The sequence below is a fragment of the Erithacus rubecula genome (assembly GCF_903797595.1).
Source record: "Erithacus rubecula genome assembly, chromosome: 10".
NCBI lineage: Eukaryota > Metazoa > Chordata > Aves > Passeriformes > Muscicapidae > Erithacus > Erithacus rubecula.
Window position 1 is genome coordinate 10883754 of NC_136662.1, and position 17083 is coordinate 10900836.

At 37.8% G+C, this 17083-nt stretch overlaps 1 protein-coding gene across 3 annotated transcripts in view; it reads left to right on the top strand.

The window, feature by feature from the left end:
- ABCA4 (ATP binding cassette subfamily A member 4) overlaps positions 1-17083 on the top strand; it is a 68770-nt gene that overhangs the window by 9908 nt on the left and 41779 nt on the right. For all 3 annotated transcript variants that reach the window (XM_079314373.1, XM_079314374.1, XM_079314375.1), the window contains 9 exons: positions 738-831; positions 1345-1486; positions 3353-3492; positions 6189-6316; positions 10597-10794; positions 12986-13075; positions 13449-13689; positions 15137-15276; positions 16355-16471. In XM_079314373.1, the coding sequence (XP_079170499.1) occupies positions 738-831; positions 1345-1486; positions 3353-3492; positions 6189-6316; positions 10597-10794; positions 12986-13075; positions 13449-13689; positions 15137-15276; positions 16355-16471 (1290 nt within the window). The remainder of the gene's footprint in view (positions 1-737; positions 832-1344; positions 1487-3352; positions 3493-6188; positions 6317-10596; positions 10795-12985; positions 13076-13448; positions 13690-15136; positions 15277-16354; positions 16472-17083) is intronic.

Consider the following 17083-nt stretch of genomic DNA (forward strand, 5'->3'; position numbering starts at 1 on the left):
GTTTCAAACCTCTGCCAAAACACACAGAGACAGTAAAACAAACTGAAACACAGGGGTGGAGGAAACAGACTGAAAAACAGGCAGGATGTTGCTCTGTGGTAAAGCAGTGCCCTTGATTTTCTGACATGACACAGAGGTTGGTGACTGTTCTAAGTGTATTGAAAGGTCTGGGCAATAAAGTGGCCTTTGAAGGGGTCTTCTGTGCTATTAAATAAGGAGTTTGATCTTAATGCATACATTTCTCCAGATATTAGGAAATAATTAACATTGAAAGGAATGATGACAAAAAGTAAAAAGTAAAGGTCAAAGTATGTAAAGCTTATGCTGAAGTCTTTCACCTCCGGGTAAGAACAGTGTACTGACAGCATGCTAATGAGTTATGTCAAAGTGTGGATTTTAAAAAAACATTTTGTCTCTTTTATATAATCCTTCTTGTAGAGTCATGCATTACCTGCTGCCTCTTTTTTTACCTGAGTCAGGATGCTTAGATATTTCTTTAAAAGAGTTGGAGAAGTCACTGAGCACTGAGTTAATGGTGATGCTTCTTGGAATTCTAATGAAATCCTCTTTTGAGTGTCCTTTTCAAATGGTGAAACAGGCAAAGGATAGCCATGAGCACATGCTGCACTGGGCTTTTCTACTGTGAGAAGAAGTCTCATCTCTTTAGCCACCAAGTGACTCTATGGTGATTTATTTGTAAAATTTATTTTTCATTTACTTTTTTCACTTTTTTCCAGCTTCGTTTTCTAGTGGAGCTTGTATGGCCTCTGACATTGTTTCTTGCACTTGTCTGGCTGAGGAAAGCTAATCCACTGTATCGCCAACATGAATGTAAGAATGTTTAAGATGTTATCATGATCTGACTTCTTGTTGGTAATGGCCAGGTGTTCCCAGACAGAGGTATTGGGACCTGCTTGTGGACTGTAACTGTCCAGTGGTGAAAGAACAGACTTCAGTTCAAGTAGTTTAGTTATTTGTAGCCATGTAGTGTAAGACTTACCAGTGAGGACATAAAAAAATGTCTAGTTTTCCTGTGAGATGCTTTCTGGTCAGACTTGGGGTCTCAAGATGCTGTCTAGTTTTGGATTTCTGTAATTCTGGTACTGAGAAAGTAATACCTCACTACCTATTTAAAAAGCCCTTCACATTACTAAGAATAAATTTCTATTGAAAATAGCCGTATTGCTTGTATCAGTGACTTCCTTTTTCTCTGTAAAAGATAAACCTATATGATTCTTATCACATTCCTTTTGTAGACAGCCAACTCATCATACTATTTATATTCACAAAGGCTGCATTAAAAAAGATACCTAACAATTTATATTTTGTGTTTTGATACTCTAGGTCACTTCCCAAACAAGGCAATGCCATCAGCAGGAACACTGCCATGGTTACATGGCATCTTCTGTAACATGAACAATCCTTGTTTTAGCAGCCCAACCCACGGAGAGGGTCCAGGTGTGGTGTCCAACTACAAAAATTCCATGTAAGCAGAGCTGTATGTGTGAGACTGGGTTGCAGCAATACAGGTCTGCTAGAGAACTGCTAATAGCTTGCTCTGGGCACCTGTTGGATGTTCATGGGCATGAATGATACAGGGAGAAAGGATAGAGTATCCTCATATTGCTTAGAAAGGTCTCTCACCACACCAAGGAATATTTTAAAGAATTGTTCTGTGGTGTCAGTGAAAAGGGAAGATAATACACCAGAATGCAAACAGTAGAAGACAAAAATTTTCAGTTTTAGGGCTTTGGTTTCATTCTAACAATGGCCAGCAAAGTTGAAACAGAGCTCACAATGGTAGATTTGGGCCTTTTAGTGGGAGACTTCATGCAAGTCTCTAGAGAAACACATGTTCACTTAATAAAATCCTTAAGAACCTGCTTACTGAGTATTTTGGGACAAACCTTTTTTATAAAAGAGCATGGAATCCCTAAGCCTTCTTTTCTCATCACTAGAGTTGTCCCTTCTGAACGAGAGCTCTGATGAAGTGGCAGCAAATAAGAACCTCCACTTCTTGTGTAGCACCTGTTTTGATTATGTACTTGTGAGACTTTAATCAGCGCATAACCTTCAGATAAATAAGCTTGCTTGCAAAATAGGAGGATGGAAGATTTCCAGACTATTACTGAAAAAGGGCTGTGGGAGTGTTTTATTGCATTACTTATTACAGCTGAGTCATGAAAGAAAGTACAGCAGACAAGGACCCTTAAGAATGGAAAAACCCCTGTCAGCCTAAATCAAAAAAATACTCCAAATCTCTATGTTGCAAAGTCCACTTTGGAGCATCAATGATAAAAATTCATGAGCTAATGATGTGAAGACCACTGCAGCCCCTGTCATGTGAAAGTGTGTAACGTGGACTTAACTTACCATTTGATCTTTTGTTCCTGGTGAACAGGATTTAAAATAGCTGAATATTTTTGGTGGGATGCAGTCAAATACACAGTGAAGCTAGAGGCTTCTGTACATTGTAGCTTTTCTAGGTTGCTTGTTACAGAGCAAACTGTCACTTTGTCAGTCCCAGTAAATTCAGTGCACTACAGCAGAAGTAAATGCATTGTGTTTTCTGAAAGAATTTGGTCCTTCCTGGTGGTTATTTCCTGTAAGCTAAAATGAGTCATGTGGACTGAGATATACTATTGCATGCATGGAAAAACATAATACTGTTAAAGAAGTGTAATGGCCTTACCTGATTGTAAGAATTTTTTTATGCTTGCTCGTAAATACAGGATCTGGTTGCATCCTTGCTTGATCTGCATGTTCTATCCTAGAAACAGTAGTTGAACAGCTGCCTGTGACTATTTTTTACTTGTGTTTTCCTGCTCCTCCTAGGAGAAATATTCTGAAGAGACCTAATAAAATGGAGGGGACTGATGTGTGAGTGGAATGGTATTTCTGTTTGTTAATGATTCCATGTCACTTGCTAGGCTGAGTATGTGCCCAGAGTGCCCCATTCAACTGCTGGAGATGGACCTGGGCTAGAACCAGGGCAGATTTGCACTATAACAATGAGATGCAAATTGTCTGGGGAAGGTTCTGTGTCCCCAGAAAGACCAGCATAGCTAATGGAAAAATGTATGAATGGCCAATCTTCTGCAGCACCAGTGGCCCTCTTAAAACTTTTGTGGACCTTCAAATTTAACTGAACCCCAGACTACATGAAACTGAGGACAAAACAACTTTTTTCCTCTTCTCATCCCTAACAGAGAGTCAACTTTACTTTTTCTTTTCCTTTCTTTCTTTCATTTATTTTTAGGGTTTTTCATTTATTTGCGTTTTGTGGATTTTTACTTGATTTACAATAATCATCACTCTTAAATTATTGTTACTTCACTATTTCTCCTTTCAGCCTTGCAAGGGTATATAAAGATGCTCAGGAGCTGTTACTGGAAGCCCCTGAAGTCCGTGACCTTGGAAGAATCTGGGAAGAACTGATCATTATGACTCAATTTATGGAAACAATGAGAACTAATCCTGAAAGAATTGCAGGTAATTGTTTTGTCTATATCCTTTAGACTATTTAATCTTTTCTTCTGACAGCTGGATAGTAATAACTTTGGAGGCTGACAACATTATAATATATTTCACATGTAACTGTTACTCTGCTTCTGTTAGGGTAAGTTAAAATCTGTCCAGTGACAAACACCTGTCATTTAAGGGAAAGGAGAGGGGCAGTCAGCTCCATTCTACAACCATCTTCCTTAGATAACAACAGACAAAACTCCAAAAGCATGGGTATCTCACCACACACAGGAAAACGTGGCTGAAGAAATGTCCTTAATTATTATTACAGTAAAAGCAGAAGCAGTGAGAAGGTGTCACTGGAAGATTCAGAGAAATTGAAAATTAGGAACATATCTGAATATATGCCAGGAGCATAACTCAGAAAGTGCTCAGAGGTACTTTGTTGCAATCTTAGCTAAAACAGGTTTGAAACAGTTAAGAAGGAAACTCTTCAAAATGTGTTTAGAAGGAGAAACAGTGAACACTTCCAAACAGAATTGCAAATTACAATTCATTGCATTAACTTTCATTTGAAGCAACTTCCCAAACTCAAAACACAGTCCTGGGGGAAATAGGGAATGTTATAATTGTAAATTTTTTGGAGTTGAAGTACAGAATTTGAAAAGGAGGAACCCCTAAAACTAAAGGTATAAAAATGATCTGGCTTTGTGAATTGAACTGTCCGTTCTCTAGTATTTTGTCACAGGAATAGCATTCTTACCAAAATTAGTCACTCTCCATATATTTTAATAGGATGTGTATAAACCATGTGATACACATGGTCCACTATCCTATCAGATGTTTCTAACTAGAAGTAAAAAAGGGATTATTTCCGTGCAAATAACAGTGAGACAGCCAAATGTCCCAGAATGTAAACAAGAACTCGAGTATAATCTGAGCTGTTCTTTGTACCCTGCCACAGAAATCAAACCTAACTATTTAGAGGTGAGGAAAAGCATGTTATGCCATGGGTTTGCTATATATTGCTGAGGGACCACACCACATGGTTTAAGAAGTTACCTTTGCATTCCATATCAACTTTACTCATGAAATATAGAGTACATTCCCACCAGTCCTGTGACATATAATGCTAATGCTCCTTCAAAATCTGTGGGCATGTTAAATGTGTTTTGCTTAAAAAAAAATTAGAAGTTTGGAATTCCCTATAATATAAAATATAGTAAAAGTAAAATATAGTATGGAGCTTAACTAATAAAATATTAATTACCATCTTCCTCCACACAGAAAAAGTTACTGAAAGATTAGCTATTTGTCTGTGTTTATAGCTTACTACTATTGCTTTTAAGTAGTATTTTAATAGAATAGCTGCAAATTGAACAAGGAAAAATTTGCACATGTCAGAGCTGTGATTGCCCCTTTTACTGATTCCTGAAATCAGATCTACCACTTGAGTCCTTCTTCCTTGTCCCAGTCTCCCTTTGCACTGATACTTTTGATGAGATGTGTTCTTGTGGTGTGCTTTTTCCTCCACACTGCCTGGATGCCAGGAAAGGCATCAGTTAGAATATCAGGCACAGACCCCTGCTATTGTTTTCAGTGTTTACTGCTTGAATAAATATGTGGAGAAACAATTGAAGAAGTTCTCAGGCCCCATAGCCTCAGGCCAGAATATGCTCAGTGCAGATGGAATTGTGAAAGCTAGTTGGCAAACTCTAATAAGACTCAGCTCACAGAATGGAGTGCATGTTTATTAGAAATGTCTAAAGTTACATTCTCTGTGTCAGTAGAATACACACGGCTCCTGTCAGTTTCAATTGCATTTTCTAAAGACTAGAACAATTAGAGCTATTCAAGCATTCTTTACTTTGGTCTGTGGATGCTGTGAGAGGTACCTTTAGTAAAGGTATAATTTAATAAAGTTATAATAAATATTCGATGAATATGAGCAACATTAAGTTTCCAAGCTTTTTTCTTGCACCATATTGAGGCAGATTTCTCACTGATAAGATTTGTAACAGAGACAAGTTTTAGAAGATTGGAACTGTTTGACTTTAGGAGCAGCACTATTTTGAGTATTGTTACAGACAATATCAGGGAAATCTGGTGGCTTCTTACATGTGTCTAATTTAACAGTAGGTGGTCTCACTGGTTTGTCTGAAGAGTAGTTGTTAATCTAGTTTAATATGAAGGTTATGCTTCTCCAAAGAAATTGAGTTTTTTCTCATGGAAGATTTTCAACGGTCACTTTTGCAATGCTAGAGAATAAGGTTAACCAACTAAAATTAATTCACAGCAAGTGATAAATTAGTGTGAATTTAAAGGGTTGACTAAAGTGACTTACACAAGGCTCAGAAGAAAGGACACTAAGAACAGTAGCATACTTGAATCCAAACATTTAAAATAAAGCTTTACATCAGGAAAAATTAGACACTTTCAAATGCAGTCAGGGCTTCTTTCAATGTGTCCATTGCTGTAGTCCTAGTCTGAAACTTCTCTGAGAAATCAGATATGCAGAGCCAGAGCATTCAGCATTTTCTGGTTATGATTTCCCAACAAAGAATTAAAATGATTTTGAATTGCAAAATTAATTTTAGTCTCAGTTAGTCATGACTAGATATAAGAGCTAAAGCACATTCTTTTTGCAAGTTTAAGCCAGGATATGAGTTGTTCTTTAACTTCCTTTGGTATCTCACTGATCTGTGCATTCCTTTTTCATCCAGGAAGAGGAATACGAATTCTAGACATTTTGAAAGATGGGGAGACTCTCACTTCCTTCTTGCTAGAAAATGTTGGCCTCACAGATTTTGTTGTTTACCAGCTTATTAATGCTCAAGTGCGCCCTGAACAGGTGGGTAGAGTTTAACAGTTCCAGAGTTGTTATCTGTGAGGAAAGAATCTCCTTGTTGAATGTGCAAAGGCCTCCGTGAAGGCATTGGGCCCAGAATAACTAATGCCTTATGGGTCATTTGTACTATTTCTCTCTTTGTTTTTTGTGAATCTAGAGGAAGAGATGTTTGGTTTGTCTTTAAAAAACATTTTGAATATGTATTAAATATTCATGAATTATTAAATAAACAGCAAAATCCTGTTGTTGCACCCAAAAAACGAGCATCAAGAAATAGTACTGGCAAGTACTGCATCAATCCCCATGACTGAAGACTTGACTCAAAAGCATAATGAAGCTGTGCATCCTTTTGAAATAATAGTCCTGATGACAGAAGAACTATTGGAGGTTCTTAGTTTATCATTTAAATTCTCTGTCCTAATGTCAGCATGGTGGCTTTTTAGTATTGTCTCACATTAATAGGTGGAAGTGGAGAAGCAGGCCCACTTTCTTAGATTCTGATTGAATAATAGATCTACTCAGAAAATTCTAAGTGTAAAGTGCAAGTCAAGTCCCTCTTGAAGCAGCTGCACAGGGAACTATATTTGATCAAGTCCAGGCTGTCTCTGCTTCTGCATGTACATGCTGTATATGCTGCTGAATGGTGGCTGGGAGCTCTGTGAGGAATGCTATATTAATGAATGAATGTTGCTGAATTGGAATTCTGGAACAATTTCTGCACTGCATTAGTGTGGGTGGAAGCAGGTGAATAACTGAGACTAAAAGAGACAATTCCTCTGTTTCACTGCCACATAAAATGCAAATAACTGACATTCATGTGAGCAGAAAGAGAGGAGGGCACTCATGGCCTTTCATGCAGTTCCTTTTGTACATCGCAGGTTCCAGCTAGTGTGACCAGCAGCCAAATTACTTATCTGCTGTATTCCCTATTGATATCCTCCCCTCTCCTCACTTTATCATGAAGCAATACCACAAGATCATATCAAAGCCAGTGTCAACTGATACATTCTATGTATTTTCACACTTTCGTGTCAGCTGAGATGTTGAAAATTTGCTTCCTTGCTGCTTCTGTCAAGGAGAATATATACAGATATCCTGCTGGGTTTCTCTTTCCCTGTTCATCCCTAACCTTTTCTGCACCAGAGAGGTCTGCTGTGTCAGGAGAACTGAGTGCTGCTGTGTTAGACTCCATTAGCTCGCCAGTGGCATTCATTTATCTGCTGCTAAAAATTCTGCTTGCCAGTGTATGCAGGGCTGAAGTTTGCAACACCATCACCAAAAAGAAGTACTGAAACCTGCTGGGATGTGGTATCTTTCTGCTGTATTTTCTATGCTGATATAGAGAGAGATATAGTTCTCTTTATGCTAGAAATTAGAGAAATTGAACATTGGTTAGAGGAAACTGGAGAAGATTTGGTGTTAAATACCATTTTTGTTGCCCTCTATGCAGTTTCCTTGTTAGCAGTAATTACGGGGATACAAGATCATCTCACCAGAGCTGATTTTTCAGCTATGAGGAAAGAAAGTGCTGTGAATCCTCCTTTCAGGTGAAAATGATGCAGAAAAACCAACCTCGTAATTTTAAAGACACAAGAAGAGAATTATTTGCAGTAAGAATTGAACACTGCATTTTCTGTGGGAGATAATTTGCTTCATTCTTGATAAGCAAGTTGCATGGGTGGGACATATGCATGGTTGAGGTGGAAGTTTCAGAGCCATGACTTGATCCTAGATCTATGATTGTCTTAATCTTCAACCATCATAGTTCATCTCCAGTTCTTCCTGCTGCTCTGCCCTCTGCTAGCCTGCATATTTCTGTACACCCCTTCCCCCTGCTGCTGATGGCACAGAGCTGATCAACCTGAAAGCAACTTGTTTACAAAAGCCTGACTGTTGCCAACAGCTGGCTGGAGATCTAGGTCTGAGCCGCCTGGGAGCCAGGAAATGACACACAGAGCTGAAAGCTAAACCTGATCAAACAGCCAACTAGCTGTAAAAATAATTTGGACTTCATTCTTGCCAGCTTTGGCTAAACAGTGACACAGTGATTAAAAAAAAAAAAAGTATTGAAGTTTCCCTCTGAGGGTCTGCTTTTTGAGTCATTCTAAGATAAAGATAAGAAACTGATGTTAAAACACAATAAGAAGTTCAGGAAAGATTAGCAGCAGCGAAGCCTACCGGAAAAATTGGAAGGGCGGAGGTTTGATGTTTTTCTAATCCCATCTGTTCATGGACATTATTGAAATGCAGTTACAGTTTGTAAATAACAACTCTTTCTTTTTCTGTGCTTAGCCTTCTCAGTGGTGTTAATGTCACTGTTTCCTCATTTCACAAGTCAAATCAGGGTTCCCAGGCTCCCTGTGCTGCCCAGTTCACTGCAGTTGATGCTGCCCGAGGAGGACAATGCCAAATGAGGCGTGTATGGCTAAAAAATGCTGTTCTCACCACACACATCCCCAGGACATAACTGACCGAGCAAACATGCAAATTATTTCACTGACATGAACTAACTTAATTCCAATTCAAATGGTCGATTTTGAGGGAGGGCAGGTCTGTATGGTTCTTGAGGTTTTTTTCCAAGAGAGACTGGCTCTGTCAGTTGAATTCCTTCTTTTGCATTCTGCCTCTCTCCACACTGTCTAACTTGTATTAACAGTGCCTTTATATCAGTAGAGCTGTAGTGATGATTGGGCTTCTCAGATACTTCTAGAAATTCACATCCCTATTTTGCATCATAATTCCAAAATACAATCTGTGTGTAATTCACACAGACTTCACAAAGGCATCTCTTTCTGTCAACTGCAGCTCCACAAACTAAAACTCAGGGCAGTCATGGCAGATAAAATACAATGTTATTTTAAACCTCTCTGCCTTTCATATTCTGGATGCTGACTTGCACTTTGGTTGATAGCTTCTGACAGATGAAGCACTTAAGGAATAACTCCTCAGTCTACTTTGAATCCACTCTCCAAAGCAACTAAATTAATTTTTCTCATTCCTCTGTGTTTTTAAATATTCTCTTTACAGGCACCACCAAACAAGTCTAAGCTGCTAACTGTAGGAGATTGGCACATATAAAATTTTGATAATGATGAATTTCTGAATTTGCTTAGATAAGAAATAAATATGTATCTGTGTCTGACTGGTATAGGTGTGTTGTGATTTTTTTCAATCCATATGTCCAAGACTGGAATGCTCAGATTACTTTTCTAAAGAAAATTATTTTCTGGGTAGATTTTGACAATTTCTTTGTTGTACAGCTTATTAAATTCATTTAGTCTAATGATATTGTGTCAGTGTATAGTTCTTGCTTGTCTGAAAGTCTGTGTTCATCTCAAACACAGAAGGTATTTGTAGTTCTGGGCTGTTTTCCTTAAATTTGCACTGTGAAAGGAGATGGACAGAGGATGGGAACCTTATAAGTAATTTCCAGGTCTACCTTTTATTATATTTCCATGTATTCTGTATATTATAAAATAAGTAGACTTATTCATAGACTATAAAGAGCACTCCATAACAACAATGCAAATCCCATGTAAATCTACTGTTTTCTGTAGAGTTATTATGCATTTATATTGGTTTAACTGCAAACTAGTTCATTCCCATTAGTTGAATGTCGATGAGAAAAAATTGGGGCTTTTTCTGTTCCATGTTTATGTAAGAAGTGATGATCAGTAAATGAGTGTGATTTAATGTAAAATGGCTTTGTAAATCCTGACTATGTGCATGTGCAGAGTGCCAATGAATAATGGCTGTGGGAAGCATTGTGGTGGAATAGTCTTAACTGAAATAGAATGCTGAGGGGACTTAAGCTTGAGAATCAAGTGTATTGGCCCTTCTTTTTTTCTTAGAGCAATTAACAGCAAAAATATAACTAATCTGAACACAAAAGGTAGAGTGATGTAGTACCATCATTTAGTCCTGTGAAAATAATTTCAAGCAAGCTGCAACTATCGCTCCTTAGCCACAAGGATGGGTGGCATGGCTTCAGGTGTGCTTAGATATCAGTGAGGAAGAGAAGATGACTCACAGGGACTTTTGCAATGAAAGAAAAACTGGCTGATGAGAAGACAAAAAAATATGTCTGAAGGGAAGGTGATCTAGCATAACATCAAGTGAAGGTGATTCAAGGGTTGATGCTTCAGCTGACCACATCTCTTTGCCATTTATTAAAATATTAGCAGGGGCTGAGATCAAACAGTCCACTTTCTATAAGTTTTTAATTGTTCCTAAGTTGTATGCAAGTTTCATAACAGTAAGTGAAATATTGGTTTTGGTTGCAGTTTGCCTATGGTGTCCCTAACTTGACTCTGAAGGACATTGCTTGCAGTGAGATGCTCCTGGACCGCTTTATTATCTTCAGCAGCCGAAGAGGTCTCCCTTCTGTACACAAGGCCATGTGTGCCCTGTCCCAGGACAGTCTTCAAAGAGTAGAAGATGCCTTGTATGCAAATGTTGATTTCTTTAAGCTATTTCAGCTGGTAAGTATTAACATAATTAATCACAGCCCATTCTGTCTTTGCTTCTTCCAGCATGAAAGAATTTTATTTTGTAGTCATAATGCAGATTGAGTTGGCAGAGCCATGGGAGCCATTTAAAAAAAACACAAATAAACCAAACTAGGAAGTTGTGCTGGCTTTCATCACTCTTTCTATAGAAGCTATTCCTTTCGTCTCTTCATTTTCTTTGGCCATCTTTGTATTCCTGTTTCTACTGTGACCTTACTATAAATTAACCACTTCTGCAGCCTTAGTTCAGTATGGAGATATTATGCCACTTTATATATATATTTAAACATGGGTTAATATTATTACCTTAAAATATATAATAAAATATTAATTATATTGAATAAATAAATATAAAATGACATATTTTCCTACTATTTAATTTGTATTCTGTACACTGGGGTGGTTCTTTCAGAGAACTATTAATAAAGGCTTCAAGGTCTCTTTTCTCTGATAGCAAGCTTAAGTGTCCATCACTGTGTGTATATCTTTCATATTTGTTTTCCCTATGATCATGCTTTATATTTTTCAATGTTGAATTTAATTTGCTGTTTACACCTTGTAATGTGATGTCATGAAACCATCACATTGTCAGTTTGTTTTATGGCAGCAGGCAGGATATATGAAAAACTCCTCAAGTTGCGTAGGAAGTATTGATTGGACTCTTATGCCACAGCAGTGTAGCACTATGATTAATATAATAGGATTTTGTTCAGCTCTGAGTTTCCCAGAGCTGGGAACAGAGGATGCCAGGAGCTGTATTGACACACCAGCAAAACACAGTTTGATTATTGTAGCATTGATAGGCAGTCATTGTGTGTGTCACGTGTGTGCCAGTCATGTGATTTTACCAACCCTGATAAGGATTTGTGGTCAACTTTCTGAGAGCCACTGTTTTCCATTCCTAAAAATATATTGTCTTGTGTTTTCGTGTAACTTATGCTTGCTGGAAGTGGGAGAGAATTAACACTACAGCATTTCTAACATACATTTTCAGTATTTGAGATCTTCATATGAATATTCACAATGTACTGCCCAGCTTTTTTACAATTCCTGTTCCTCAGAGTTTCAAAAAGACCAGGTTAAGGCAGGTGCTTCAAGAACCCTGTATAATCTTTGCACAGAGTAGTTTCTATTAGGGGACAAGGAAAAGTGTATTTTGAAGCCCTGCATGTATTCCTCCTGTCTGAACGTCAAGTGACAGATCAGAACATGCTAACATGAGCTTTCCATAAGATCTCCTGCCTTTGTGACACCCTGCCAAGTACCTGCACAGTGCAGCTGTTTTCTGCTTTCTTAACCACCTACTGACTGAAGGCAATGGCAGGCAATCACCAGGGTGCATAGGCATTTTTGGGAAAGGCATTTTAGCACCTTGTCTCATAAATACCACTGTCTAGCTATCTATAAGTCCAGCTTTATATTTTGTTGTAAGAGCAGAAGCAATGCCTGAGAAAGCTCCAAGAGTACCAGCTCCAAGTTCATATGTGATTCTTTAGATAGCTGACAAAGAAGGATGCAGTGATGCAAAGTGGTTATGTGACAGCACAGCATGGTCACCTATTTCTTTGAAGTAACTGATAAATAAAATGTTAACTTCTACTGAAAAGGCAGTTTGGTCAGTCTGCAGGAGCTTGGGAAAGTAATGGTTTCCCTCAGGTTTGACAGAGACGGTGAGGACCAGACTTTCCAAAATCAGGAAATCTCTGAAGTGTAAAGTTCTACAAATTATTTATCTCCATGGCAAGTGGGAGCTTCTGTATCAAACCTTAGCTAAATTTGGAAGTTACCAGGAGTCTGTATATCTCACTGGAAGAATAGTCTCTGTGAGAAGCAGCTTCTCAAATGTCCCAGCTCCTGCACACCTCCATTTTTGCACCTTTTGTCTTGGTGGGCTTAGATGAGTAGAAAAAATTTCATGATATATTTTAAATGGCCTCTGTTTGTTTCAGCTTTGTATTAGAAAGAACATTTAAACATTTTAACATTTAAACTACTGTATGTCTTCACATGGGTATGGGATTTGTGGCCCCATAAGACAGGCTCATATGATATTGTTCTGAATAACTCAAAGAATTTGAGCTACAGAGGTGCCATTTGGATTTTCTTCTCATTGTTACAACTGTTGCCATGTAGAAGCTCGTCTCTATTTTTTATGTATCCACAGCTTCCCACTGTTCTGGACAGAAACTCACCAGGTGCTGACCTGAAGGCCTGGGGGAGGGTGCTGTCTAATGTCTCCCAAGCAGTGCAAAAGGTAAGTGGTCTAATAATGGATGACATCACTTTTCTGCATAGCTCATAGTCCTTGTTTTCCTTTGTTGTTTTTTTATTCCAGTTACCTGCTTTACCAGAAAGAAAAGAGATTTGTTGGGGAAGATCTGATTCCTTAAAAATTCATTCTTCTCTCATTCCAAAATAAATGTGGACATAAGCATTGGCAATTCTCAAGTGTATTCTTTTCTTCAGAAAAAGATATGAAAGAACAAAAATTGAAAATGGTGTCTGTGACCAGAGCAGAGGAGATGAAAAGATGAGGTTCTGACTGCGTTCACACTTTACCATTTGGGCACAACTGCGACCTCAACAGATTTGAGGGCTGCAATTAACCAAATCTTGTCTTACTGCAGCTGGCCAGGAAGCCAAGTGTTCAGGACCTTTTGAGGGTTCTGCAGCCATTTGTACAAGATGGAAGGCCAGAATCCTTAGGCCACTTGGTGAGTTCCTTGTCGGATCTTTTCTGTGGCTACCCAGAAGGAGGTGGATCCAGAGTGCTTTCCTTCAACTGGTATGAAGATAACAACTACAAAGCTTTCCTCGGGATTGACTCAACAAGGAAGAAATCTGATTATCTTTATGATAATACAACCAGTAAGTTTTCCCACCAAACTATTAAGAGACTCTAAATAGTGCACTTTATGTTCAAGTACTAGTACAGACTGTTTCTTTTATAAATAACATTGTAAAGCAGTTGATTCAGCAAATCAGAGTCAGGTGAAATTATTTTACTTCATACTTACTTCATAGCTGGAAGCAAAGAAACCCAGGAATTGACAACTGCCAGAAGTACACATTTGCTTGTAATATGGAGGCATATATACAGGCATGATCATAATTAAGGCAGTCTCTTTGTTTTATCTTCTATTATATGCTACTGGTATCAGGAAGAACAAGATGCCCCTGAAGAAGGTTCAGGAAAAGACAGTGTGGCATTCTGGAATTAGTTTTCTCCAAAATATTTTTCTAAACTTTGTATTTTCTCTTAACTTGTTTCATGGCCCGGGGCACAGGAATTTAAAAATCTCTCCTTTCGAATAACAGTAAATTTGATACAATGGTGGCTGTTATCTTCCTGTGTAAAAGTACATCAGTTTTGTAGCAATAATGTTCTACAGCATGATTACATTTTACATAGAAAATATTTCAATTTAACAATTTCTGTTGCTTTTATTTCCTCACTATTTATTTCCTCCTATTGTAATAAGATATAGTACAAAGAAGAATCAATGTTTTGCCATTTGTTGTTTTGTCTTTTTATTATGTCCTCTTCTGTTTGCTATTTAGTTTTTCTCTACACTGAGCTCACCAGCAGTTTTTTCTGTACCATCACTAATGTTATAGTTGGTAGTTCTGTGACCCTTCTACTATGATAGATATGATTGCATGGTTACAAAGTACAGATGAACAATTTGCTTAGAGAGACTCCTACTTCTTACTGTTTGTGTTGATACTTGGCTCTACTTATGTCTGAGACTTCCAAAGACCTGTAAAAGGCCCAGTACTCTGTCTCTTCTGACAGGAAACAAATTAATCGAGTGCTATGCAAGTGAACTAATTATTTCACAGTGCAGGGCTAAGATAAGCATATCTACATTAAAATATTTAATTTTAAATTATTGTAGGATCCAGTTCTGAACTGTTCTGAAATTCAACATCTAAGCCTGCAGGATTAGCTTTGTGTCAGTATCAACTACAATACAAAGGAGCTAAGTCATTAGGAGTAAAGCAAATAAAGCTCAGACTGCTCAGTGAGTTGAGCTGTCTCATTTCCTTCCGTTTGATGTACCATGTAAATAACAGCAACTTTCAAATGGTTATTTATGTTTGCTTTTCCAACTTGCATAGCATATTTTACAATTCCAATATCTACTTAATAGTCTTTCCTATCCATTCAATCATTGTACTTCTGCATTGCAGAATGTGCTTTAACTCATTCAGATTCAAACTGTCTGTACTGCCCTAAAAAGCCCTGCAGGATGTTATGTGTGATAGGATTTTAGTAGGGTTACATAAAGACTGTCTTTCTTTCTGTCTGTAGCACCCTTTTGTAATGCATTGATCCAGAACTTGGAATCAAACCCTTTAACCAAAATAGCCTGGAGTGCTGTGAAGCCCCTGCTGATGGGAAAAATTCTGTTTGCTCCCGATTCACCTTCTGTACGGGAAATCATAAAAAATGTAAGAAGTTCTGAAATATAAATATGTATATTTCTAAAAAGTTGATTCTCAAGAAACATCTTTTGAAAAATAGTCACTCAATTACCTCAGCCTTATCAGATTTTCTTCTCAAAACTCTATTTGTTCCAATGGGCCTCAGAGGAAGGACAGGTACTCTGCTTAAAAAACAGGAGACAGGTCTTGACTGATTCGTCCTATCTTGATCCATGCTGCATGGTTTTTCCAGCTTGCCCAAGTAGCTTTTTGTTGGCATGATTCCACATTTACACTAGTAAGCATGGTAATATTTATTTCACAGAGATAGGAACATGAGCAGCTCTGTGCCATTAACTATTTAAATGGGGCATCTGTGAGGCTTGGATGAGCTTATTGAGAGCTAGCACTGAGATACTGCAAACTAATAGCAACATCATGATTTATCATTTTGCCTTTTGAAGTCATAAAGAATTTTCACTTCATTAAAATAGAATGGAACCCAGACTCTTCAGCAAGATGCTTGAAGTTGGGTGAAATTAATCTGAGCAGTTAAAGCAAGGTTGCAGATGACCTAGGTTTTAGCCACCTCATAAGCAGCATTTCACTACTCTAGCAATCTGTGCAAGGCACAGAACTGCTGCTCAGTATTCACACAGAAAAACATCAGATTTACAGCAGCTCAGTATTTCAGATCTTAATATTGTAGCTATGGAAATATCTGTCTTTTCCAGCTGCCTTCCATTCATTCATCACCAGTTCTTACTGGAGAGAAATAGTCAAGGGGAAAAACTCTAAATAATTCTACCAAAAATCTGAGTATTTAAAGGAATTGAAGTTAATTAGGCTTAATGTGCAATTGTTTTTTTCATTACATATACCACAGAATTTTATCCTAAGAGACTTTGATTCTGATTGGATTTTACAGGTTCTTTTTTTGATTGTTATTAAAATTTCTGCTATTTGAACAAGTTGGTTAAGTTTAAAAGGTAAAAACTACAGCTGCCTAAATTAGGGATTCCCCTATCACCAAATCCTGGATAGATCATAAATTCTGTCTATCTCCTTAGATTTCTAACACTCTTTTCTGCTGGCTTTTCATCAGGCAAACTCCACTTTTGAGGAACTTGAACGTCTCCAACTGTTGACCAAAGCTTGGGAGGAAGTAGGACCTCAGCTGTGGTACTTCTTTCAAAACAGCCTGCAAATGAATATGATCCGTGTATGTTATAACTTATCAAAGATCCTCAGTAAGAGCAGCCTTTCACCATCTTTTATTTTTATTAATGGAGAAGTTAATTAATTTGAAAGGTTTAGCCACAAGCACAGCCTTTGCAGCAAGGAAACTGTGGCCTTTAGGACTGTTGGCTGCTGAGCTTGGTTTGAAGGCAAGTCATAGATGCATTACAACATCCCTATGGCAAAACCCCAGATCTGGGCAGTCAAGAATCTGGCTAATGACCTCTTAATAAGGCTGCAATTGCTGCTTCTCTGCCTCCCCAAAATGTCTTTCAAGAAGAGACAAACTGATTTTCTTAAATTCTGTATAGGCAAAGAAGGCCATAAGAGCATACTTTTTCTGGGCCAGAGAGAAATTTATTTTGGGAAATTGCTTATTTCTGCATCATTAAATTTGACTTTAATGAGCGGCAATTACTGTCTGTAGTTAAAGTTTATAAAGCAGTTCATACTAGAAAAAGCATTTGCTTTCCTCATTTTTCTATATTGTATTAGACATTTATAAAATTTATCCTCCTGCTTGTAAGGAAAGAATGCAATAAATAGTCACAGAAAGATTTCATCCATTGTTCAGATCACACATCCAGTTATGCAA